We start from the raw sequence: 25087 nt of genomic DNA, 5'->3' as shown, positions 1-25087 counted from the left end.
TAGATTGCTTGTACAGTTTTGATTAACCCCTTTCCGTAGTATACTGCATTATAATCATGACATTTAGCCGCCTAAAGAGACTAGATAAAAGATAACACCACTTTAATCTTTTGAGATGATGAAGTTTCTAAGGGAAGATGTTTACGGGGATTATTTCCTGGAGGTTACTTCAGGAGTGTCTGGAGATCGTTACGCAGCGTAGTAATGCAGTGAAATCTGTCTCTGGTGTTCACTGTGATGGATGATGTTGCTCTGTGGAAGTTATTTGTCACACTGGTGAGCACAGCCGCAGCAGAAACCCTGAACTCTGCAGAAAACTGCTACTTAATGTCTAGAAGTTGTATTAAATGATCAGCTTAGTCTTAAGAGTAGTAACATTTGCACTCGAGTATAAATCAGCAATCACTTATGAAAGTCTTTTTCCCATCCCAATCTGTTTATTTTCTATTTATGTCTTTGCTTTTTTAGAGTCATATTAACTGCCTTGAATTACTTTTACTTTACTTTTATTCAATCTCAGCCTCTTTCTTGGTCTCTTTTTTGTGAATACATTATGAAATTATGACAAGGGTAAAGTTGCATCAGCTGTTTTGTAAATCATTCAGGCCTTGTCTGCTGCTTTTTGGTCGATGCAGCATGTTGAATGGCTGCAGAGCCTGATAGTGTGAGAGGTCAATCTGATTGGGTGTTCAGCTTAAACACGTTTGTGCATAAATAAAGCCCTGTTGGCATAGTTAAATTTAACAAATGTAAATTGTTAACAACAATTGCACATTTCTCAACCAATAGCACAATTAAAAATATTAATTTAGACGCAGCCAATACCGATTGTAATGTTCTTTTAGTTTTTTTTAAAGCAACCATTAAAAAAATAAAATAAATGAACTGCCTTTCAACTCTTTGTCAATATAACTTGATGAGCACAACTCAATTTTTTCACCGTAACATACTCAATGAGAACATTTTAAGTAACAACAGTCATTGGGGACCTCCTCGTTGTGCGTCGTAATCTATTATAAGCCATCACTAAAGTAGAATTGACTGAAAAAATTGTACACTAGTATCTTTCCCTATATTTCATCCTTGTCTTTTTCACCGACAATGTTGTATGTAGATATCAGATTCTCATCTGAGTCATGAAAACACTGACAAAGATATTAAGTCGTATTTTATGTTAACAAAGTTAACACCAATACACAGAGCGGAGTGGTAGAGGGGTGAGCATTGGTGCTTTTAACAAAAAGCTCCGTTGTTGCCAGGAGTTCATTGTAAAGCCAGCCCACATTTCCCATATGACGTCATATCGGCAGCAAATCTGGATCAGTTTGTTCGTCCCTCCGTTTTTAGAGATGTGGGTAAGGAGGAAAAGAGAGAGGGTTGTATTTTCTGACACTTTGTGAGTCTCCTTACACACCGGGAACTCTAATCAGACCACTTTTTTCAGTAACGACTAATCTAACGCGTTACTATTTCCAAACCAGTATTCAGACTAAAGTTACTTATCCAAGCCACTGTGCGTTACTATTTTTGTCATTTTCCTTAGTAAAAAGATATATGTTTGCTTTCTTCTTGCGTCTCGGGGAGTGACGTCTATGCGACAATTAAGTCACGTTTACAGCAGGAGGACAACTCACCTGTAATACCACGCAGCGACACAAACGAAAACAACAATGGAGGGAGGAGAGAGATGCGCGTTTTCTAGCTGGAAATACAGTCACTACTTTGAGTTTGAGTCAGCTAAAGATGAGACATTAAGGTTCGTTGTACCCTGCCCTATTGTCGGCAGCTGCTGAATGTAGCTTATAAAGTAACTTGTAATCTAACTTAGTTACTTTTTAAAGGAGTAATCAGATTACTTTTTCGAAGTAACTGTGGCAACACTGCCGGGGACACATATTTATGTATAAAAGACATAAAATGGGGACCGTTAACTATTTCGAATATTTGAATAGGAAAGTCGTATGTTGTATCTTTTCTCCTCTTGAAAAAAGCATTTGTTTAAACTTACCTTGTTTTTTTCATTCTTTAAACATCTTTCTGCACTGCGAAATGTAGCATAGGTTGCCCTTATTTATAGTAAGTGAGAGAAAGTCAAAAGCCCTTACACAACGAGATCAAATACAAAGGAAAATAAAACAAAACACAGCAGATCAGCTCAAACATTAATACACTGTGGTCGGTCCATCATGTCTCTGAGTTGTGCATAGGTTAAAGATGTATCTCTTTAAAGTGTGTGGATGAACTCACTGAGTCGGTGGTATGTTTTCAAACTGTAGTTGTTGAGCTTCAGCCGTCTCCCCCACTCCTCAGGGTTGCTAGTTACACATTAACAGTCGGCTTATATTTAGCCCAGAATCAAGTTTACCTTCATTCCTTGACTCAGACTGTTCTCCCCCCCCCCCACACACACACACACACTTAAACAAACCTGCCTGACCTTGTGTTGCTGTCAGACGCAATATAAATATCCAAGAGGCAAAGGTCCTGTTCATGTAGAGAACAACGTGAAGGTGGAAAACTTTCCCCACAACTAGACTCTGTTGACTTACTGCCCTCATAACTGTAACTATGTCAACCTTTGATTGATACAATATGGTGGAAACAACTCACACTGTGACGATATTAACTCTAAGACCCACCTAGACACATTTTCATCTTGTTTGGCGTGCAGGAGCAAGCGAATAAAAAAAAAAAGGACAATCTGTGTTATGTGACCAAACAAACCCCTGGTCTGCTACAGTAAAGCACATCGTCTGTAATGAAACAGTCCCATTGTGGTTAAATGAGTTATTATTGTAGCCTTTTGTGATACATTTAGTTCAGATCTGTTCTTAAAAATGGACGAAAGATGATGGCAAACGTTGCATTTGTGGAGACTGTCTTCAGGCACCTCCGTCTGAGTTACCTGTCACGACGTAATTGTCTTTGTGTTGCACTGTAAGTACTCTCCCTGTCCAGACTAATGCTTGACTGACTGATTGATGTTCAGTTACTTCCACATAATAACCTCCACACAGTGATTTAACGCGGTGAACAGCCACTGCCGTGTTTATCTGCGGGTGTGACCCTTCAGCCGGGAGCCTGTGCAGTCTGTGTTATTTTAGAGCATCTACTGTTGCATCCTCTGAAATCAAACACAGGGGTAGAGCTGCATGATGATGGGCTTTCTTTGAGCATCAATTATAAAAAATGAGATCACAATTATTTAGTCATATTATAGAGACAAATATTTGTATTGCACGCAATCATTTAAATAAACAGAGCCCTGCTTTTACTTACATCTTGCTACAGTCCTGCTGATGTAACATTTTTAAACATCAAAATCAGACTGCATCCTCTAAAAGGGGGTTTTAAAATGGAAATTGTACCAGAACTTTGCTGGATGCTGTACAGAGTCGCTGTGTGGATGTCAGAGTTGACATTGGACACTAGCAATATCACATCAACATGCTGTAATTTGTAGTGTTTTTAAGATGGTTAATAATGCATTTCGGGGGTTTTCCTTTTCCTGTAGTGTGTTTTTATATATATTGTTGTGCATGTCATGGTCTGCAAAGGCTAAGATTCTCTCCCACACACTACCCACCTTCCTTAATCGTCTCTATTGGACTCCTTTTGTTTACTTCCATAGAATAATGACATCACTATGTATCAGAGCAGACTTGCTCTGGTATAAGACAGAGGTTGAAAAGAGGTGTGGCAGCACAGGCAGTATGAGATAAACAAAGAGCTTACTGAACTTTAACACATGTCACAGTAGAGGCACACACACAAAATGAATATTATATGTCCCCTTTGAACCAATAAAAAGTGTGTTGTTGCTTTGCGGTGCAGACGACTCGTACACTCTTTGCATCTGAATTGTTCTTTTTAAGCTTTAATCGTTGATCCTAAACCTGTATTAAACTTTGCGCTTTCTGCTCCAAACATTTGATTATTTGTTTGTTGTTGTGCTCTCTGTTGTGAATGACTTTTTTTCGCTATTAGGAAAGAAACACAATATATAAATCAATACTGAAACATGAATAATTTTAGACATTTTCAAGGCTAATCAAAATCCTCAGAGTAACATGGATCCAGTGAAGTGCACACTTTGATGTGCTAATCTGGTTTGTATTTAACGAGGAGGTGAACAAACGGCATCACAAGACCTTCAAGAGCCATTTCTTTTTCTGTCACCGTGGTTACTCCATGCATTTTCCCTCTTTGCTGTTCCCATGGTGACCAAGTGTTTTCTCCTCTCTCTCCGTCTTTCAGTGTCATCCAGGCTCCGTTACCACTACCTGTAGACAAGGTAAGAAACCAAAAGTGTTGTGGTCCTGTGCCGTGTGCAAGGTGTGTCTGTGTGAAGTGTGTGTGCATGCTGCCCAGAGAAGGAGTTTGTGTGTGTTGGGTAGTTTCTCACACAGGAGTAGCCTTTGCACAAACACACACACTGAGTGGAGTAGTCAGCTGATAGAGGAATGCAGGGATAGCTGCCAGTGTCTGCTACCACACAGAGCTTTCTTCCCAACGACCGCTCTTGAGAGCTTTATCTTTAAAGCTGTTTCAAGTCCTATTTTAATTCAGTAGTATTTTTAGTTTGCAACATTATATTTATCCACCCTGTAAATCCCTTATCCTGTGTTCTCCTTTGAGGGAAAAAAATATTAAGAAATCATAGGTAGGAAATGCACTTATTTGTAGGTGTCGCAATGGTGCCTTCTACTTCTGCATCAATTTAATGAAATACATTTCTCTGTCCAGGGAGATTAATAATTCATATTACATGCACATATTCAGCATAGTTAAGCAGTCAAATCATTGTTCACTCAGCTGAAAGCTACTCAACTCATCCACACTCTCTGAACAATAACACACACCGTAAGGTAGTGCAGGTTGTCTTCCAATGGGAAGTCACTTGATTCTCAACCACAAAATGCGGTTCATTTCCCATATAGATTACTGTTACTGCTAAATTCTCCTATCCTCTCCATCGGACTCACTCATATGAACTCACATCTTGTCCTGCTAGTTGATAAAGCAACCAAACAATCTTCACTGTCACACAAAATGCAGGTGATGGAAAGTTAATGAGCGTCTCAGCAGCATCATCAAGATTGTTTTTTTTTATGTAAACAGTTATTTGTATGTCCCCATGGCACATAATTCACACATCATTGTGGTATTGTGGGAGGCTTGCTATTGAATTCCAGATAACACAATATGTGTGTGTAACGTTATTTATTGCCTCACCCTGTGTTTCCCTGCAACAGTGAGAACAACAGTGCCTCAGTAACCTGTCTGAGGAATGCAGGCTGGAGCTGGTGTGTGTGAGAGCTGTGATTAGATTTGAACCACTTCTCTAACATAATGAAGTGTCTTAATTCAAAGCAGCATCCCCCAGGTCTAAAAAGACAGACCCATACAATTAAACACACACGTAGAAACACGCACCTGCATACACACATTTCATTTTTTCATTAACATTTAAGTCATGTTAGGAATGGTTCAACATGTTGTGAAATACATTGAGATCCAGAAGGTTGCAGCCAACACTCCCATTGTCACACACTTGGAGTTGTGTGCCGGAACAAATTGTGAATTATTCCTTAAATTAATATTCCAGTAGATTTATCATTATTCCTACTGTATATGTGACCATGTAGGGTAGCTACAAGGCCTATGATGAGATTTAGCCCTTATCCCTAATGCAGATGAATTATGACAGAATACTTAATCAACGAGTGTGTGTGAAATTTGTATACATTCACATATTTGCTCCCTGGTGTGTGTTACACAGCTGTGCTTTAGACCGCTGTGGGTTTTCTATTAGCCCACCTTCAAATCAAACAATGAACAAATGAACTCCAGACAGCTGTCAACATATCATACCATGATGTGTGTTTGTTTGTTTGTTTGTTTTCCAGGTTGCAGCCAACACTCCCAGTATGTATTCTCAGAACTGTTCCAGCTCTCCCAGTATCTACAGGTAACCCACTGACACCTACTGGTCTTTCTGTGGAGCTACACTACAGATAATGAAGCACTAAATGAGCTACACATATACGTTTGGTTCATGTTGAAACACATATTTAATGTCAGAGAACCACTTTTCATAGAGGTATTCTCTATCTATAGAGAGAATATATTCTCTTGATTAGCAATGACCTAATTATATAAAGCAAATCAAAAACGTTAGATTTTTCATAGATCCAAAATTGTACCATCAGCAAGTCGGGGACATTGCAGGACAGGAAAATGAATATCAGTGAGGCTCAGTAAAGCTCTAAAGCTGAGGAGTGGTTGGAAATTATTCCCACAGGAAGTGGCTAGGAATCTTTACTAAGACTAATGTTACCTCATCTTTTTGAGGACTTGATCACAGCCAGCACGGAGAGACTTTGTCATGAAGGAAGGAGCAAAATGTGTCAACTAAGATCGCATTCAAACTGCCGGCAAAAGTATCATATTTTATTAATAATGTGAAGAGCACCAATTACATGAAATCAGATATTTTCCATTCCCAAGAGTACTGTCCCTTTGAGTCGCTATTGTGTCTTCATATGCCCTCTTTTTTATTTACCTCTACTCTGATTATGTCTTTATTTTACTTTCTCTATCTGTACATTACAATTTCCCCTCAGGGGTTGAATATTGCCTTTTCTTTTTCTTTGATTTAAAAACAGGTTACAACTTTAAGCCCTGTTTTCTTCTCTGTAAATGACCCTGTTTTTTTAATTCCCTTTTTAGTTATTTAATTTCTCTTATTCAAGCTATTGTTTTCCCACCTCTCTATCTATTAGGAGGCCTTACACAGAGAGCAGATGTTGGAGCAGAAGCTCGCCACTCTGCAGCGTCTGTTAGCCAACACACAGGAGGCCTCGGAGAGCAGCTGGCAGGTAGGAAACACCTTTTTATAGTACGATCCCAAATGTCATGATGCATCTCAACAGCTGCTGAAATACCAGAAGTTTACACTCTCATTTAAGATTACTTTGAAAATGTTTGTGTCCTCTCAAGGCTCTGATTGATGAAGACCGCCTGCTCTCCAGACTGGAGGTGATGGGCAGTCAGCTGCAGGCTTACTCTAAGGTAATAATGTGTCTCTGTTGGAGTATTTAATAATGGAACTAACACTTTCTCCTGCATTAAATGGATCAAAAGTCAATTACAAATGATCATGTTTTTATTTTAAATCCTTCCCCTCTTCTCTCACAGTCCCAGCCTGAGGAAGGGATCCGTAAGGAGCTCTTGGCTCTTCAGGAGGACAAACACAACTACGAGACGACGGCGAAGGAGTCGCTGAGGAGAGTCCTGCAGGAGAAGATTGAGGTGGTCAGGAAGCTGTCAGAGGTGGAGGTAGGTCACACACATATACTGTATGCAATCTTTATGATGATCATTGTCATTTTTAGCTATTGGACTCAATTTTCTTTTGTTACTGCTGTCCTGCAGCGCTCGCTCAGTAACACGGAGGACGAGTGCACCCACCTGAAGGAGATGTCAGAGCGGGGCCAGGAGGAGCTGAGAGAGCTCGCCAACAAATACAACGCTGCCGTCAACGAGATCAAAGAGCTCACTGAAAAAATTAAGGTACCTGCAAAGGCTGTGTGGTGTTACTAATGTATGCTCTATCTATAAAAAACAATGGTTGAGCAAGCGTAGTGCTGTCAGAACCTGGATGAAAGAACCTTACTACTGGAATATTTTTCTTAGGTAGGTAACCTTTGACACAGTTCATCATTTTCTCATTCCTCTGTCTGCCTTCCCATGGCATAGTTCTTCGGCCTTCAGGTTGCTGTAATCCCCCTAAAAGAGGGGCAGCTTGGGCGCTTTGTTGATGCCAGTCTATGACCGAGCACAAGCTGACATGAGATAGTTTATTGTTTAGGGACGTCTAGAAGCCCTTCTTATCTGGAACGTAGGTTCCCTGGCATAAATTGTTATCCAATGTGCGACAGCTCTAGTTAGATTTAGGATCCATGTTTGTTTAGTCTCATGGCTGCAGCAAATGTGTTGTCAATTCTCCGGCTGTCACTTCATAATAAAACTTCAGTGTTTGCCATCAAAGTTCCAGATCTCCCCGTGTCTCTCTGAGTTTAGTCTCCATTGCTTCAGAAGTTTCTATCACAACCCAAACAGCGGGGAAGGCATTATCTTCCTTCTATTCTTAAACCAAAAACAGTGGATTTGTCCTCAACTGAACAGCTACACCATCAAAAAGCTACCAGTAATGTCATATTACATTGTGGTGTTGGCTGCTGTTCGGAGACAAGCAGGCCAACCAGCTATCTGACTAGCTTTATCAAGAGGAGTTGTCAGCTCACCAATGGCAGCCAGGTTTACTTCCTAGGTATTTCTTTTTGGTCATGTTAAAGATATTAGGAAAAGGACATATAGGTTGGTTGCTGTCATGTTTTTTTAGATAACCTGAATTGTTATGGCCCGAAAAGATCAGGGATAACGTATCTGTGTTAGTATTCTCTAAGGCTATGTGCCACGCCAATGTCGTTTTTGGTGTTATATATTCCGAAATACACAATACATCCCTATGGGAAGAGCGACCAGAGTCAAATTGATCACTGTACATGTATCTTTCCATTTCGTACTGTAGTCCTTGCTATTGTTTCGTTAAACTCTCTTTTTTGCAGGAGGCGGAGGGCCGGCAGGAGGAGCTGACTCAGCGGGGGGCGAAGGAGAAGAGGGAGTTAGAGCTGCGGATCGAGGAGATGGAGGAGAAGGAGCAGGTTCTCCAGGCTCGCATCGAAGCTCTGCAGGCCGACAACGACTTCACCAACGAGAGACTCGCCGCCCTGCAGGGTACACACACACACACACACACACACACACACACACACACACACACACACACACACACACACACACACACACACACACACACACTCTGCCACAACACAAATATATATGTGTATTCTCATTCTTTTTTATTTATTATTTTCATTTTAGATCCAAATCCACTTTGTAAGTCACTTTTGTATTATTAATAAAACCTAAAGGATTTTTGTTTCTGAATACTACTTAAAGATTGTTTTCCATTGACATAATTTGGATTTAAAATGATCAGATTTTTTCCTAGTTTCTCATCATTTGACGTAGCATGATGATTCTCAATATGCCTTAAACATCTAGGTCTTTTTTTCTTGTCCTAGCACACAGTTTTCTCCTAACCTTTAACGTGCATCGTCCGAGCCAATCACTTTTAACTTTAACACACAAGAACGAAAATAACAACCAGTGGCTGGGTCAGGTCTCGCTTTCGACCAATCACGGGGCTCAGCTGGGGCTTCCTGTCAGTCAACTCTTCTCTCTGCTGTTGTTATTGTTTACAGTGCGGTTAGAACAGCTACAAGAGAAAAGCATAAAAGAAAACAACAGCCTGGGTGAGTGCACATGTCTCTGCTCAGGGACTCTCGTCATCTCCGCTGCCGTTTGTCTCACTAACTTCACTTCCTCTTCCTGCACTAATAATGCATGACAACTTCCTGCATGATGTCCACATTACTTAATTTTGCTCTCTGTTCATCCGTCTCTCTGTCCGTCACAGTGGAAGTCTGGCTCCTCCTCCTCTTCTTCTTCTTCTTCTTCTGTTTGGGTCTTGTTTAAAGTAGCTTGATGGTTTCCTCCGACAGTTAAGAAGACCTGTGATGAGGTTACGGTCCTCATTAGTCTAGTATATTTTGTTCATGATCTTAAGTAATTTACAGAGAATGAATTGTTATTTTTCCCTGATTAATATTCATGAACCAGTATAATTAGTGAAAATACAAGAGTACAAGTACTAGCGCAGTGGTAAACAAAAAAATAATTGATTTATAAAAAGGCAGCTGCAGACAGAGAAGTGGTAATTTGATAAGAACTAAGAGCAGTCGAGTTTTCCACAATTTAAATCTTTGATTAAAAATGATTCTCTCTTGCTTTAAAATACTGATACAACAAATCAAACCTAATGGCTAATAATTGTGATTAAACACAGAGATATTTTCTAAGTTCCTGTTTAAACACACTGGATTGTGTATATACACAGTTGATATCATTTTCTTAAATTATTTTTGGTCAGTTTAGCGTTAGGGGTAGATAAAGTGCTGACCCAGTAAAGGGACCGCAGGTAGGATTTGAACCTGAGTCCAACTCAACAGGACCTGAGCCCCCGTACATGGGCCGCCAGCTCCACCAAATGAGCCAGAGAGGTGTTTTTTAGTCAAAGTATATCATTAATCCATCTTTTCAACTATGGTGCCAAAGCCTCCAGGTTTCAAACATGTGACCTTTGAATGACAGGATGGTGATGCATGTCTTCAGGCAAGTTGTCTCACGGACACGGTGGCTTTCTTGTTAGGGTTTCTGGATAATCTGGTGGTTGTTTCCACGGTTGCCAAACTGTCCACTACTTTTTTTTTTCTTCCTCTGGGGAAAAAGAGCTCCTGGTCCCTGATTGACTTCTTGGTGATTGAATGAAAACACTGAATAAGAATGCTGGAGGTGTCACTGCTCACTTTGTAAAGGGACCCGCCGTCATTTCGACTCGGTTGTGAACATGTGTTTGGCTGGGACAAAATCCTATATATGTATATATATATCTGATCTGGTCACATGACAGATATGGACATTGTCTCCCACGGACCAGTAGAGGAGGCTGTGGAGGAAAAACAGAACCTGCAGACCCCTGAGAGCCAGGAGGAAGACGAGGATGATGATGAAGACACTGACACAGATGATGCTGCATTTGGTGAAGATGAAGATGCTGATGGTAGTCAGCTTGATTATCATAAAAATAGACCGCTTAATTTACACAAAACACTGTTCTCCAGCAGGCTTTGCTTCATAACATGGCAGTAAACAAATGGGAATATATTTGATGCATAAAATAAATAACAGCCTTTTTTTTGCTCAATTTAGTGAAGAATTCCGACTCTGTCAATTATTCAGACGTGATCACACCAGGTAAACAGTCCGGTATAAAAAAAAGCACAAATAGGAAGAAGTCTAAACTAGTTAAATAAAAAAAAAGCTATTAAATAAAAAGATACAATAAAAAAACAAAACAATAACATTTTTAGTTTTTGTTTGCCTGATTGAGGTGATTCGGGATGTATTTATTGATATAACTTAATAAAAGCTTAAATGGCTTATGATGAAGGGAAATATTCTAGTGACTATTTTAAGTTAAACTTTAAATAGCTTTTATTTATTTATTTGTAGTTTTTTCTTGTAAACTGATCATCAAAAACCGATCAGAAAGGCGCTGCACTCCCGAACATCCTGCCAGTGAATTTTGACCTAATAATACAGAAATGAATGAAACCGACAAACACACAAAATGAGTAGAAGCTGGAGGGCAGAAAGCATAGCTTCTAAAGCAAATAGGCCTCCTGTTAGTTATCCAGTGTCAGGTTAAAAAAAAATATAAATAAATACAGACAAATAAACAAAATGCTATATACACATACACATATATACTGTAAGTAAACATACACATACACCCATTTCCATGGGCCAAAAGAAAAACAAAGATAAAAATAAGATTACATGACGGTTTCATTTCTCATCCTATTGATTAATCAATTATGATCATTATATTTAAAAAGATGTTTCAGACACAAAACAACACGATGGGGTTACGTGAGGGTAAACGTGGTTTTACTGTATTGTTGGTCTTCTAGGCATGTTAGATGAAGACATTAAACCTATGGGTTAATGTAATGCTAAGTTGTTTTGTCAGGTGATTCTTTGCCATTGTTGAGTCGATTTCAGGTTACATCTTGAGTTTCCACTCTGTCTCTGGAGTTGTGAGTTTGTGTTGTGATGCAGAAACCTCTCCGTCTTTATCATAAAGCGATGACTGGATTGTTACCATGAAGTTTTAGTCGGGGCTTAACAGTTGGGCGGTGATTTCCACATTTTGGTGGTAAGGTGTTGGACTCACTGAGAGACTAAGCTGTCTGTCTGCCTGTCCACGTCCTGTCTGCTGTTACACTGTTGTGGCATCTGTCCGGTAACACTCTATTTGACTTTTTATTTGTCTGTAAATACCTGCCGTGTGTGGCTTTGACTTCCTCCTGCTCGTTTGTTTTCCGAGCATCTTTCTGTCCTTTCAGTTGTCTATTTCTCTGCTACCCATCTTGTATCCGTCTGTCTTTTCCCGCCATGATTTCTGTCTTCCGCTCTTTTTTATCTCATCTTCCCCCTAAACAGGGTTGGGTATTTAGAGGAGCTTTATTAAGAAGATGTTTTTTGATGCTGCTTATCAATTCCAGAACATAATCAAATACATGTATACTCGTGCATTGTCACAATAAAGCAGACTTACTATCGAAGTGGAATAAGTAAATAAGCAATGAAGGCTATATAATACGCTAAAACATTTTCTGTATTTTTATGCAACTTCTAGCTTATATTGGAAGATGATAAGATGGAATATTATTTTGTGATTTTTAATATTTGACAAAAAATGATCATAGAAAAAGAAACAAATAATATATATTTTTTAAATGCAGTTTAAGAAACTTGGAAATTATATTTTACAGGGCATGCACAGCAACATAACACAGTTACAACTATAATAAATAGAATAACAATCCACAAATCAGAAATCTGCATCAATACACAATGTGTTTTGTGTTATTTACAACTTTTGAATAATAGATTTGGTGATATGTGGCATTGATGAGCAGAGTCTATAAAGCATCTGAAATAAATACCCAGCTCCACTCCTGATAGATATCTGAGTAATGTCGGTGCTCTGTGTTCCTATCAGACAACTGTCATGTTAACAACAGCGGAGGAGACTCGACTAGAATCCAACAGTTGATTGAGTGTCCGCGTGAGTACAAACGTCCACACATGCTCTATGCTGCTAGACACACACACAAATATGGGGAAACACACATGGAAGCACAGATGCTGCCAGGAGAAGACAAAAATGAAACACTTTTTTGTGTACTTGTGTTAACTAAATCTCAAATTCTCTTTTTTATTTAACATTCAAAATTAAAAGTTAAATCTATCAGTCAGAATTCTATAATTAAATGCGCCCGTTATGCTTTTGGGCGTCTTCCCTTTCCTGTAGTTTGTTATAAAGGTTTTTTGTGAATATAAATGGTCGACCAAGGCTAAAATCCCTGTTCCCTAAAGAGGGAGTTTCTCTACCAATCATACCCCGCCTCAAACGCCTCCATTGGACTCTTTGTTTACTTATAGTGACATCACTATGTAACACTTGCGCTTGTATTGGTTAGTGCTCCAAAACATTGTACACGATCAGCTGAGGGGCAGGACATTTCTAAGCAGTAGACAAATCACAACAGAGCAAGCATCATAGGACCCTTTTCACTGAAAGATTTAGATGGAAAATGTATTTCTTTCTTTTTTACCGAATATGTAATTATTTTGTGTTAGCATCTCATCATTTGGAGCACCATGATCATTCTTGTTGATATGCTTACCACATCTGAAAATAATGAAATTGAAACTTTTTCAAAGATGCCAACTTGCCAACAAAAATCTAGTTTCTTGATGCCCTTATGTTTTAAAATACATTTTTCAATCATTCTTTTCTTTCATCATCATTTTTTATTTTTTTATCACTGAACTTGTTAGTAAAATCAAGAGGTGAAGCAACACTGACATCTTCTATAGATGTTGAATTATAAAGTTCAACAAGCCGATATGGCTTACCCCAAGTAGCTGTAATGAATGAGAATATCATTTCATTTTTAAGCGCAAAGCATAGAATAATTACACTTTAAAGTCTCAAGAGCAGCATCTCTCAGGAAACCATGTCTCCGTTATTCAGAATAAACACAGCCTGTCCCGTTGAGTTTTCATTTGGAAACATCTGAAGCTTATTGAAGTTTGTGTTTTTGTCGCGAGAAATGGAGTCATTGCTACATTTGCCTCGGGTGAAATAATCTTCATTTTTTATGATACGAGTGAAGCCACCCTTTAAACAGACAGACTTGAAGAATTTCTGCAACGTGTATGTTTCTGTCATTGCTGGCTGAACCGTCTCATTGAACTTCTTGTCTAATAGTCACGTTGTTTCTGGGTCATTGGTAGCTTTAGTGAAATGTTGTTCTAACAGACTGTTAACTCTGACTTTATATGGCTCTCATCTCAAACACTTTTCATTTCGTCTTCTTTAACAGATATTCACATTTCTTTTGGCATGCTGGCGTAGTATCTGTTTACTGACTAGTTAACCAACCTCCTCCTAGTTTCTCTCTTTTAGTCCTTCTGTTGCCATCCTTCTCTTTTGGTTCTCCCTTTTTCTATAGTATCCTTGTACGGAGAGAATCGATAGATCATAATCAATTTCAATATGTAGTCTGTGGAAATGTTTCTATGGCTTCATATATTTCTGATACCAGTTGAACTGTTATCTCCGCTAGTCTTTGTTTCTTAACAGCAGTGACATTTGTTATCAGCTAATAGTTACACGACTGCTTATTCAACATCACTAGCCGTCCTTCTTCCTGAAGTCGTAGCTGGTTGCAGTACAAGTTGTAGTAATCTGTCATCTGTCTCCATGGGTGGTAGAAATGTTCTAAGTGGATGTTATTATAGGCTGAGGTGTGTGATGACGTGTGCTCTCTGATGACACTAATTACTGTGTTTGAACTGAATGCTGTTTCACTGAAAACAGTGGAAAGAAAGCACAGAATTCTCTTCTTTGTAATTAGAAAACCCAACTTATGTGCAGACCGTACGGCTTTATATGGATCAGGAAGATTTCAAGAATAAAAATTCAGATCAGGCCTGTGGGGTTTGTTTATTGTAGGAGCATTATGGCAAAAGTTAAAAGCGTCTGAACGTTTCTAAAAATGTTATTTACTTTAACATGTAGGTTGTATTATCCTGACCTTATTGCTGTACTGATGTGGCTGTAAAGACAAAAATGTTTGATATGAAGCATACTCACTTTTTCTTGTAATACGTTGCTACAACAATGAATGTTTTATGTGATATACAAAACAACTAAATAAGTAATATCAGCAGAAAACTATCCAGGCAAACGTAACAGTTTCTTTTAATGTGCAAAAAAACACAACCTCACTTGGAAATGGCGATATGACTTTCCTTTTGTTGTATTACCAGTATGTTTAGTTGGTCTATTGGACATTTGAAGAGTTTGGGACATATTTGAAAAAAATAGAGGTTGAGATGTTGTGTTTTCTTTCTAATTTAAATTGGCTTTATTCACTCATTCTCTTTTCCTTGTGTTTTTCTCTGCAGCGGTCAAACAGCTGAAGGAGGCTGTGAGTTCTTCCATCCACAAACTGGCCAACTTTGATGGTAAGAGCTCAACTAAGCTTCAAATACTCTCAAACTAATTATTCATCTTATGAGACTGATGTAAAATCACTTTTTACATGGATTTGTTCTTATGCTTTTATGATTATTGTATGCCAATGGATATTACCCTTGTGATTTGTACTCCTTATAGTGTATTTTCTGCTGTATGGGTGAGGGGATTTACTATAATTGTTTGGTAAAAATGCTCTCTCTCTCGGACAAAATTTCAATTGGTGATGTTGATTGAACCAAATATTAAACATAAGCTCTGAACAAAATAAATATGAATGTAAGCTGAGCATTTAAAGGAAGTTTGTATATTTGTGCATGTGTGTTTTAGAAGTGATGGACGCCCACCTACAGAACAACCAGTCAGCTGAAGACGACATCCTGGCCAGCCCTGACCGACTCAAAGGTATGTCACACATGCTCACACACACACTCATATTTGGACATATTTCTTATATCTATTCTTCCATACTTTGTAGTATAATGCAGATATCTTTACATAGTTATTTCTTTTTAGAATAATGCAATTGTAATCTAAGCCAATTTCCCCGCAGAGATATTCATGGTTTATTGATTGGTTGTTACCATTCTTTTCCTGGTGCAAACATGCTTCTTAAATTATATTTTAAATGTTCACATTTGACAACATAAAGCTTCAGTTTGAAACATCCCTTGTAAAAAAACCAAAAAAACGATGTGGTGGTTTGAATGGTTTACAGTTTTATGTTGTTAGGTATAAAATAACCCCCAGAAACATATCAGCAATTATATTTCTTTTCCAGTTCTTGTTCGTTACTTGTTTCATTCAAACGTTGGAGATTTCCTGACGTATTTGAGTTTACTGAGGACAGCGACATTGACTTCCTTTCTGTGAAGTCACAAAGGGTAGAATCTGCTGACAGGGAGACATCCTACTATAATGACCTCAGACCTTTGACCTCTGCCCTCACTGTTGTAAGAGCTCTGACTGTCTGTCACCCACACACAATGCGCAGGCTCAACAGCAGCTATGTTGGGTTTTGACACACAACACACCAATTCTCTGGACATGCATATCAACTTTTATATTTTTATATACTTTTGGAGCCCTGATTACAAAAATGCCTCCCCAATCCTGTAATCTTAACCGCCACAACTACATGTCTCCCCCTTCCCAACCCTTACTCCATTCTAAACTTGATTCTTTCATTAAGATTAAGTCTAAACTGTCCTTTGATGATGTGAGGAATAAACTAAAATGTCCCCACTGCCAGTGTCTCAAAATCAGACTGAATACAGAAACATTTACATTACGGTTAAACAGTGAGTAGACTGAAGCTGCTCTAAACTGCTGCTTTGTTGTTTCTGTTCCCCCACCTGAACCCCGCACAGCCTCACACACTAATCCAGTCCTTTCACTACACACTCAGGGACACATGTTCACATACGTGCGGTGACCTTTTCATTTTTCAATGCCTATCTATTTTGGTAATTCAGATTTTCTTCCTTCTTTTGGGATCTTTTGCTGGTTTTATACTGTTTTCCATACCAAATCTGTCCCCTCCTGGTTATTTTTGGTCTGCGTGTGTCTACAGGGAACCAGACGGATGGCAAGGAGTCCGACATGTCAGACACTCTGAGTCCCAGCAAAGATCGCAGCAGTGACGACACGTCAGGTCAGTAAAAATACACTAAATGTACCGTAAAAGGAATATTATTCTCATCTGTTTGACTGTGGTTATTTTATCATATTTCTCTTTAGTTAGGTTTATTTTCAAGGCTTTTATGCTGTAGAACTATCCCTTTTAAACGAATAGTGTTGAAATGTCTCTAGATAGCGTTTGTCTGTAATGACTTCACCCTGGAATAATCAAAACCTTTTTTTAAATTATGTTCTTGATAAATTCAGTGAGTCACTAATTAGAACCATGCTGAAAATAAAATCCTGTTATTTGTTTTTATTTTAAAAGAAATATGTGAATACAGTCCCAAAAGAAATGTAAATTCATATTTTCACCTTGTTTTTTATTTAAGCACCTGGTAAGCTTGTTCATTCCTTTTTTTATATGAATTCCTCATTTCAGACGGCAACATGGACGACCAGGAGCTGATTGAACCTCAGAACAGAGTAGCTCTGCTCAAAGGTAACCATGGCAGCTCATCTCTGCTGTGTAGTCCTGCTCTGTGCTGCACTAACAAACCATGAACTCTAAACATCATCATCTAGTATTTCACTAAACTCTCCATGCGGTGGAGCCGTTAGAAGTGTTGATGGCTGCAGGTCACTAAATAATGTTTTATTTAGTATTTTTCACTGTCTTGTTTTGTAGTATTTGATCAGGCCATCACAAGGGCTTAGAGATTTCAAAATGAGGAAGAATTTTGAAAAGTTTCTCCTCTGTATGATTGTAGCTGAGTTGAATCGAGCCGGGCTAGAGCCTGGAGACACGGAGCAGGTCATCCACCACCTCCACAGAGAGCTTCTGGATGCCCAGGAACTAGCCAACACCGGCAAGCAGAGGTGTCTGGAGCTACAAGGTAATTAATGACATATAAATATCCCACTACAATAAACACAAAATAGTAGGGTAGCCATGACTACACGCAAGCTCTTATTAGGATCCACAAGTTCTTATTTATTTTTAACCTTATTAGAGTATTTAAGTGTAATATTACTCTCAATGCATCATACCGCAAAACGAGATCTAAACTATAAAAATAATTACCCCCCGCCCCCCCACCCCCACCCCCCACTACCAAGTTATAATTAAAGCAATCTACATACATTAGTACAGAGAAATTCAATAAGACGTGTACACAGATTAGGATGGTGATCACATGACTCTGTTTGTCTGTAGCTCTGCTGGAGGAGGAGAGGAGGAGTAACTCTAAGCAGACTGAAGAGTCGACCAAACAGATCCAGTACCTGCAGAGTAAGTAAACACACACACACACACACACACACACACACACACACACACACACACACACACACACACACACACACACACACACACACACACACACACACACACACTCCATACTATACACCTGTATGTTCACAATATGCCTCGTTCCGACCTGACTCCCTTGTGTGTGTTCGTCTGTAATTTAGCTCAGCTCGGGAAGCTGCAGGCCGACATGGAGGGGCTGAGGGAGCAGAGGGAGAGCACCATCTGCACCACCCGAGAGGAGCTCTACTGCGCCCAGGAGGAGGTACCACTCCACCTCATAACCATTCCTTCTTTTAACCCTCTGACTCCTCATAACGCCGTCTGACGCCCCTCTGATTTCCTTCTCTTACTGATTCCTCCTCTGACTCTTCATGACTCCCAGCCGATTCCTGCCAGTCTCTTCTTATCTACTCTTCTGACTTCCTGTTGGTCCATGTCAATCCCTTTTCCCTGACTCCACCGACTCCTTTTTTACTCCCTTTTCTCTCCTACTGACTATATCTTCTGCTGGAACCTCCCATCTCATCCTTACGTCCTTTTCTCTTCCTGACTTCCTATTACTACTAGTGGGACACCTCTCAATGCCTCTCTCAGACTGTGGTGTAGTAAAGCACAGTATGAGAAAAATGTCCGGTGGATGTTACTGGATATCAAACTAAGTAATTTAATATTATTTGTACTTGTATTGTCATTTTTTTCTCCAATCTAATTCTACTCTTTTGATTGAATGATTGATTTTATTTATGGATATAAAAGACACAAATCCAAGAGATAACATGTCAATTGTGAACACTAATCACCTAAATGATCCCTCAAATAACAAGACAGACAGTGGCATGTACAACTTTTGACTCTAAAAAGAGACTCTCTCTTATTCAGTATGAGACCTTCTGTCCTTCTGACATAACTGACCGATTTATGTTTCTGCCCTCAGATTATTGTCCTCCGTCACGCCATGGAGGCAGCAACGACAGAGCGCGAGCGGGAGATCACCGCCCTGCAGGCCGACCTAGGCAACGTGCGCTCTGAGCTGGAACACTGGAGGGAAACGGCCGGGAAGTACGAGGGGAGATCAGCCGGCTGCAGGACGCCTTCACGCAGCAGCAGCAGCAGCAGAGCTCCGCCACACTGCTGCAGGGTGAGCACACAGCCCAGAAGCCAACACCGACAGAGTGTCATCAAAACACACAGATGGTGACTGTTCTCTTCTTCTTCCTCAGCGGAGTGTGTTACGTTGCAGCAGCAGTGTGTGTGTTTGCAGCAGGACTGTGACGGCCTGAGAGGGGAACGGAAAGCTCTTACAGACAAACTGCACCGCCTGGAGACTGAGCTGAGCAGGTATGAGGACACACTGTGTGACACTTACAGTCTGCAACACAGGGTAACGGTTAAGACTCGGTGGATGGCACTGCAGAACAGACCATGAGGGATAATACTGTAGTATCACACTGGAATGTGTGTGTAAAAACAATTTTAACACTCCACTGATACCCACCACACGGAACGATACAATTAATTGTGCCCTAAAATATGACTTTCTGGTAATCAGGCTTGGAGCATTTTTTATGAAGCCCTAAAAATCAAAGGAGCATGTTTCTTAACCCAATCCACCATAACTACAAGCAGCATTACTTTAATTAATTTAAAACTCTTTCGTGTTTGGTTTTCAGTGCTTTTAAATAAATGTAAAAATGATTAATGCTCATAAACTGACAGAAATGAAAACATGTGTAAAGGTTATAGGTATTGCTGTAAAAATGTCTTCAAAATAAAAAAACATACTTGGATAAATATATATATTTAATGTTACACATTCCAAAAAAAGTTACAGACTGAAACTCCTGACTTAGTATTAATATATCTGAAGTTGAGGATAAAGCCAGGAAATATATCAGCGTGTCAAACTGAGAGGGTGGGTGATAAAATCAGACCTAAAAGTCTCTGTGACAGCCGTGATGGTGCTGATGAGTTCTGGCTCGGCTGAGAAGAAAACCCACGGGTCCTGACAGGTTCAGAGTTCTGATTCAGCATTAAACGAAGCTCTGAGGGCGATAAGGACCGCAGGAAACGCGGTGTCCAGCTGATTCAGGGCGACAGCTGACTGACAGAGGGAGCTGTCAGCAGGTTAACAGCTCTGTCTCATCTCCATGGAGAGAAAACATCATGCTCTCATCGTACCGAGAGGTCAGCAGGATTTTATCTGAGCTACAGCTGTGTTTAGTTTCCAATAAACTGAAGGTGCCATTGGCAGTACTTCTCATGAATATCTGGAATGCACTGCTCCAGTAAAACTGCTGACATCAAACTATTACCTAAACATCTTCAAAGCTAGGTTTGGTTATCTTCTCTCAAAACATTTCTTCTTATATTTGGTGAAATTCTCCTGCAGTCAATTAAGCATATTCTCTGATAAACTGAAGACCTATATCTGTGGAATGATAGTGAAATTCAGTTTAATATTTAGTTTAGATTGAATCGAAATGATTAGATGGAGAGTCTTTCACCTGCTGCTAGCTTCATAATCCCTGAGAAGATGGAACCTTTACAGCTATTGGAGCTAATGTTGCTAGCTGCTCTGTGTCAAAGGGCTGGAAAATCTGCTGGTGTTTTTTTGTTTGGATAATTTCAAAGCCTACCGTCCTATTGCCAGCTTCCCAAGATTTAAATGATCAAAATTTTAGCACTAACGTTGACCTTCAAAAGTAGCACTTACAAACATCTTTCCCTACTGTTCCACTACACAAACATGTTGCAGTGTGATCTGATTAGGTTAAATACAAATGCTACCCGTGGATTTTTCCTCAGCAAATTATAATTTTGGCACACCAAACCAACTAAAATAAAAACAACCTTAGTGTCAGAAGAAGTGATATACTTTTACAATTGACATTTAACTTAAAACCAGTTTTCAAAAGAAATGAGAAGAAAGTTAAAAGCTTTTTTATATTAAATTACTTTAAAATATTTCTATTTATTACTACCATGGTTGTGTACTCATTTAATGTGATTATATTGTACCTTTTATCACCTCTTTTAAAAATATAATTCCTAGCTTAATTTTGCCTATTTCCTTTCACTGACCCTTTGCTTTTGTAACGCTGTACATTCTCTTTGGGCAGAGTAAAACACTTTGTGAATCTGATCCTGAGAATGATTTACTAAAGAAAAGTGTGTGTGTGTGTGTGTGTGTGTGTGTGTAGCACCAGGGAGCAGACTCAGGTCCTCAGCAGCAGTCTGGAGTCTCTGGAGAAGAGGGAGGGGGTTCTGCAAGACAAACTGGGTTCGCTGGAGAATCAACACCTGCAGGATGCAAGCAAGCTGAAGAGCCAGCTGGACCAGGCCCAGGCCCACACACACACACTGCAGAGAGAGGTACGTACACACACACACACACACACACACACACACACACACACACACACACACACACACACACACACACACACACACACACACACACACACACACACACACACACTGCAGGGAGAGGTACACACACAGCAAGCAACGCATTATTTTTACAGCCCTTTCCATTCCAAGCAGAAGCACACATGTGAGCTACTGTTGAGCACCAAGAAAATAATGAGATAGTTAATACAATAAAAATACAATTCAATTTCACACAAAAATGATGAAGGTAACTTAAAACCATTGAGGTAGAGTAAACAAATAAATCCTTTAATTCTGCAACTAATCTGTAAGAATTAGTTAAAGACATTTTAATGAAAACTAAATGAAATATGTGAAATGATGTGATGATGGTGTGTGTGTTGGTGTGCAGTATGAATACACACAGTCACAGCTGCTGGACCTCCGTCAGCGCTATGAGAGGACAGAGAAGGAGAAGCTGAACATCCACCAGGAGCTGGAGCAGTGCAGGAGTAGCCTGAAGCTGCTGCAGGACAAGACCAGCTCAGTGAGTACACACACACACACACACACACACACACACAAGACGCACACACACGACGCACACACACCTTCTTCTTCCTTTAACATAATATAATATATAAGAACTGTATGAAGTATTTGTGTTGTAACATTTATTCCTGTGTTTGACCAGCTTTAAATCCAGATGTTTTCATGATTTTTTGTTGCTTTAAGATATATGCAGGAGAAGCTTCGGACTTGCTCATGGACACTGTGGCAGTCTTGAACTCACTAGCTGATTTCTCACTGCTTATTTGCTAACCCTGTACAGAAAAAAAATGTGGTAAATAATACAAACCGAATGTAATGTAGTGATAAATAAGAAGAATCCATCACACATCATCGCCTCTCCAGCCGTTCCATCCTGAGCTGATCACTAGCAGCTGTTAGTCTGTGAAAACTCCAGGAGACACAAATCAGAAGATGATAACGAGGCGGAGCAGCCTCCTCCTCCTCTATTACCCCTCTTCCTCCTCTTCTTTCTTATCTGTCTTGAGCTCCTCTTCAGTATTTTCCTTCCATGACGAGAGACTTGATCCTCAGGGTTTGTGTCCCTAAAGCTTTTAAGAATAAAAGTCCTGATCCAAATATCCAGGACTAGATCAACAATCCTTGTTTTTCACTAACATTAAAAAGGATAATATCCGTTTGTTAGAAGTTTGGTTTTATTGACATAGTGCTGTCCATCATGTCTTGTAGCTCACACTTTGAAGTCATAGAATTAATAGCTAAGATGTTGGAAAACGGAGACTTGTCTAATGACACACTGACATAAGTTTCCTGGCAATCAGACGTTAGACATAAATCGGGTCATTTTATTTTGTGCGTCAACTCATTTTGTTAAACTTAATTTGTTTAATCTTTAAATATTTTTGCTCATTTTTAGACAAAGATTAGCTTGCACATTTTTTGTATTTTAGTGTCTTTGGAATTAAATTTGAGTGGTGGCTGCCTAGGATTTTTCTGATAAAAACAGTTCCAATAACTGGAGGAAATGTGGATGTAATCCTTTCCAAATTCAAGACGCTTTTTTAAGCAATATTGGGCTTCAATCCATATTATTATTGTTCAATCCAAACTGTTTGTGTCCTGCTTGCCACACACGAAGGCAGGCTTGCATCCGACTAGTTATAATCATCAAATAAAGTGCTTTATATATAAAAAAAGATTAAATTGTTCATTCAGTTAAATTACTTTTTGTTAAATTTAGCAATACATTTGAGGATTTATTTTTGTAAGAATCACGTCATAATAAGTGACCAATATTCCAATTTAAAAATGTTTTAATGGCGCAACGTAAGAAGCCTGTGTAGATTTCCTTAAAAAAAAAAACTAAACCTGAATTTGTAGACGTGTTGTTATGGTTGGTAGTTAGTAACATGTTCAGCACTGACAGAAATGATGGACAAAACTATGAAAATAAGACTCAATTTGAATTAACAGAATGATCCTTAGCGCCGGTTAATTGTCTGCACCAAGAACATGTCCTGTATTGGAGCCATAGTTTAAAAATATCAGTTTTGAGTACTCAGAGTGAACTTGTGTCCGGCGTTTTTATTTATTTTTAAGATTTAAAATCAGAGCAGATTCTTAACATTTCTGTCTGTCAAGCATGCATCTTGAATTCTGGGTTCTGACGGGACGTCCTGGTGCAGACAGTTAATGAGCAAAGTTAAAAAGGTTGCCGTTATAAAGAGCCTGGCACCGGCTGCACTTCTTCTGTGGTGTTTGGTGAATGTGGCTGTTTGATGTGTGGAAATGGCGGTGTTGCTTTGTAGAAACGGCCGTCTCGATACCCCCCCCTCTTTCTTTCTCTCTTTCTTTCTTTTTCTCCCCCCCCCCTCGCTGTAGCTGCTCCATCCTCCATGTTGGTTTTGGTTGATTTGCCGGCTGATATCTTCTTGTACCTCTCCTCCCCCTCCCTCCCTCCGTCCCCCTCTAGCCATCCATACTGCAGCCTGTCCAAGCCATATTCATTGGCCTTGTCCTGGCTCTGCTGTACTGGTGTTTCGGCCAGTTGTGGTAGAAAGGTATACACCGACATGACATCAGTCTGTCTCTCTGCCTGCCTCTCTTTTGCCTCCATCTGTCCGTCGTCTGTGGAAGGGAAGATGACGTAGGTGCAAACGCCGTCCTGATCTGTGATGAATTCAGGGTCACATGTAGAGAAACATAGGATTAAGACAGAATTGAGAAGGAAACTTCCCACGTTGATTAATTAGTCAAATTTATTGACAATGTTTTGACCCTACATTCTTCCATTGGACTATTCTCCTGAAATATGAACCATGTAAATGACCTTTAACCTCAAAGAACCTCATTAAAGTAGTTTTCAAGTGTTTTTTTTATGAACACCATATCTACTGGGCATTAAGCGTCCCTGTTTGTTAAGTTTGTTAGAGAAAATGGAAAATAGAAGAAAATTATACCAACACATCAGATTTGGTTATTACAGATTTTTTTCGAAGCCTCTTCTGGACATTACATTTTGATATGAAATCAAGAGCTACATGACTTAAAATACGATAACAAAATACTACAAAATTTCAGAAATATTACAGGTGGCCCTGAAAACACAAACCTGAATATAAAACAGTCTGATATCTTAATATAATCTAATCAATCTCAGTCAGGAACCTAAAACAAAACACAAATCTGACCAGACTGTCAACACTAACAGTATTCACCAGACAAATTCTGATTATATTTTACCTGGAAGGGAAAGTAGGGGTTTAGATGAACATGCATGTTAGCATTATATAGTTTCAAATGTTTGTAGACCCAAAGATGCAGGTGAGAACAGCTTTCATCCCTTTAAGACATCATATATTTTGAAAAGGAGGATCAGTTCAGAGTCATTTGGGTTCAGTAGTGTTTTTAATGAAATGCATCATGGTGCACGCTGCTGTGACAGAAAGCTG

The 25087-nt window shown here is 39.3% G+C and overlaps 1 protein-coding gene across 1 annotated transcript in view; it reads left to right on the top strand.

The window, feature by feature from the left end:
* Nucleotides 1–25087, top strand: part of slmapa (sarcolemma associated protein a) — a 65197-nt gene that overhangs the window by 34302 nt on the left and 5808 nt on the right. The window contains 23 exon segments of the mRNA XM_063910524.1: nucleotides 4258–4294; nucleotides 5910–5937; nucleotides 5940–5971; nucleotides 6786–6881; nucleotides 7003–7074; nucleotides 7201–7341; nucleotides 7438–7575; nucleotides 8634–8802; nucleotides 9333–9383; nucleotides 10601–10750; nucleotides 12758–12823; nucleotides 15235–15294; nucleotides 15635–15709; nucleotides 16878–16958; nucleotides 17367–17426; nucleotides 17695–17820; nucleotides 18141–18215; nucleotides 18398–18498; nucleotides 19171–19300; nucleotides 19303–19374; nucleotides 19457–19574; nucleotides 21437–21608; nucleotides 22018–22152. Of these exon segments, the coding sequence (XP_063766594.1) occupies nucleotides 4258–4294; nucleotides 5910–5937; nucleotides 5940–5971; nucleotides 6786–6881; nucleotides 7003–7074; nucleotides 7201–7341; nucleotides 7438–7575; nucleotides 8634–8802; nucleotides 9333–9383; nucleotides 10601–10750; nucleotides 12758–12823; nucleotides 15235–15294; nucleotides 15635–15709; nucleotides 16878–16958; nucleotides 17367–17426; nucleotides 17695–17820; nucleotides 18141–18215; nucleotides 18398–18498; nucleotides 19171–19300; nucleotides 19303–19374; nucleotides 19457–19574; nucleotides 21437–21608; nucleotides 22018–22152 (2185 nt within the window).

This window comes from Eleginops maclovinus, chromosome 20 (assembly GCF_036324505.1).
Source record: "Eleginops maclovinus isolate JMC-PN-2008 ecotype Puerto Natales chromosome 20, JC_Emac_rtc_rv5, whole genome shotgun sequence".
Lineage (NCBI taxonomy): Eukaryota > Metazoa > Chordata > Actinopteri > Perciformes > Eleginopidae > Eleginops > Eleginops maclovinus.
This window is presented reverse-complemented; position numbering and strand designations above follow the sequence as displayed.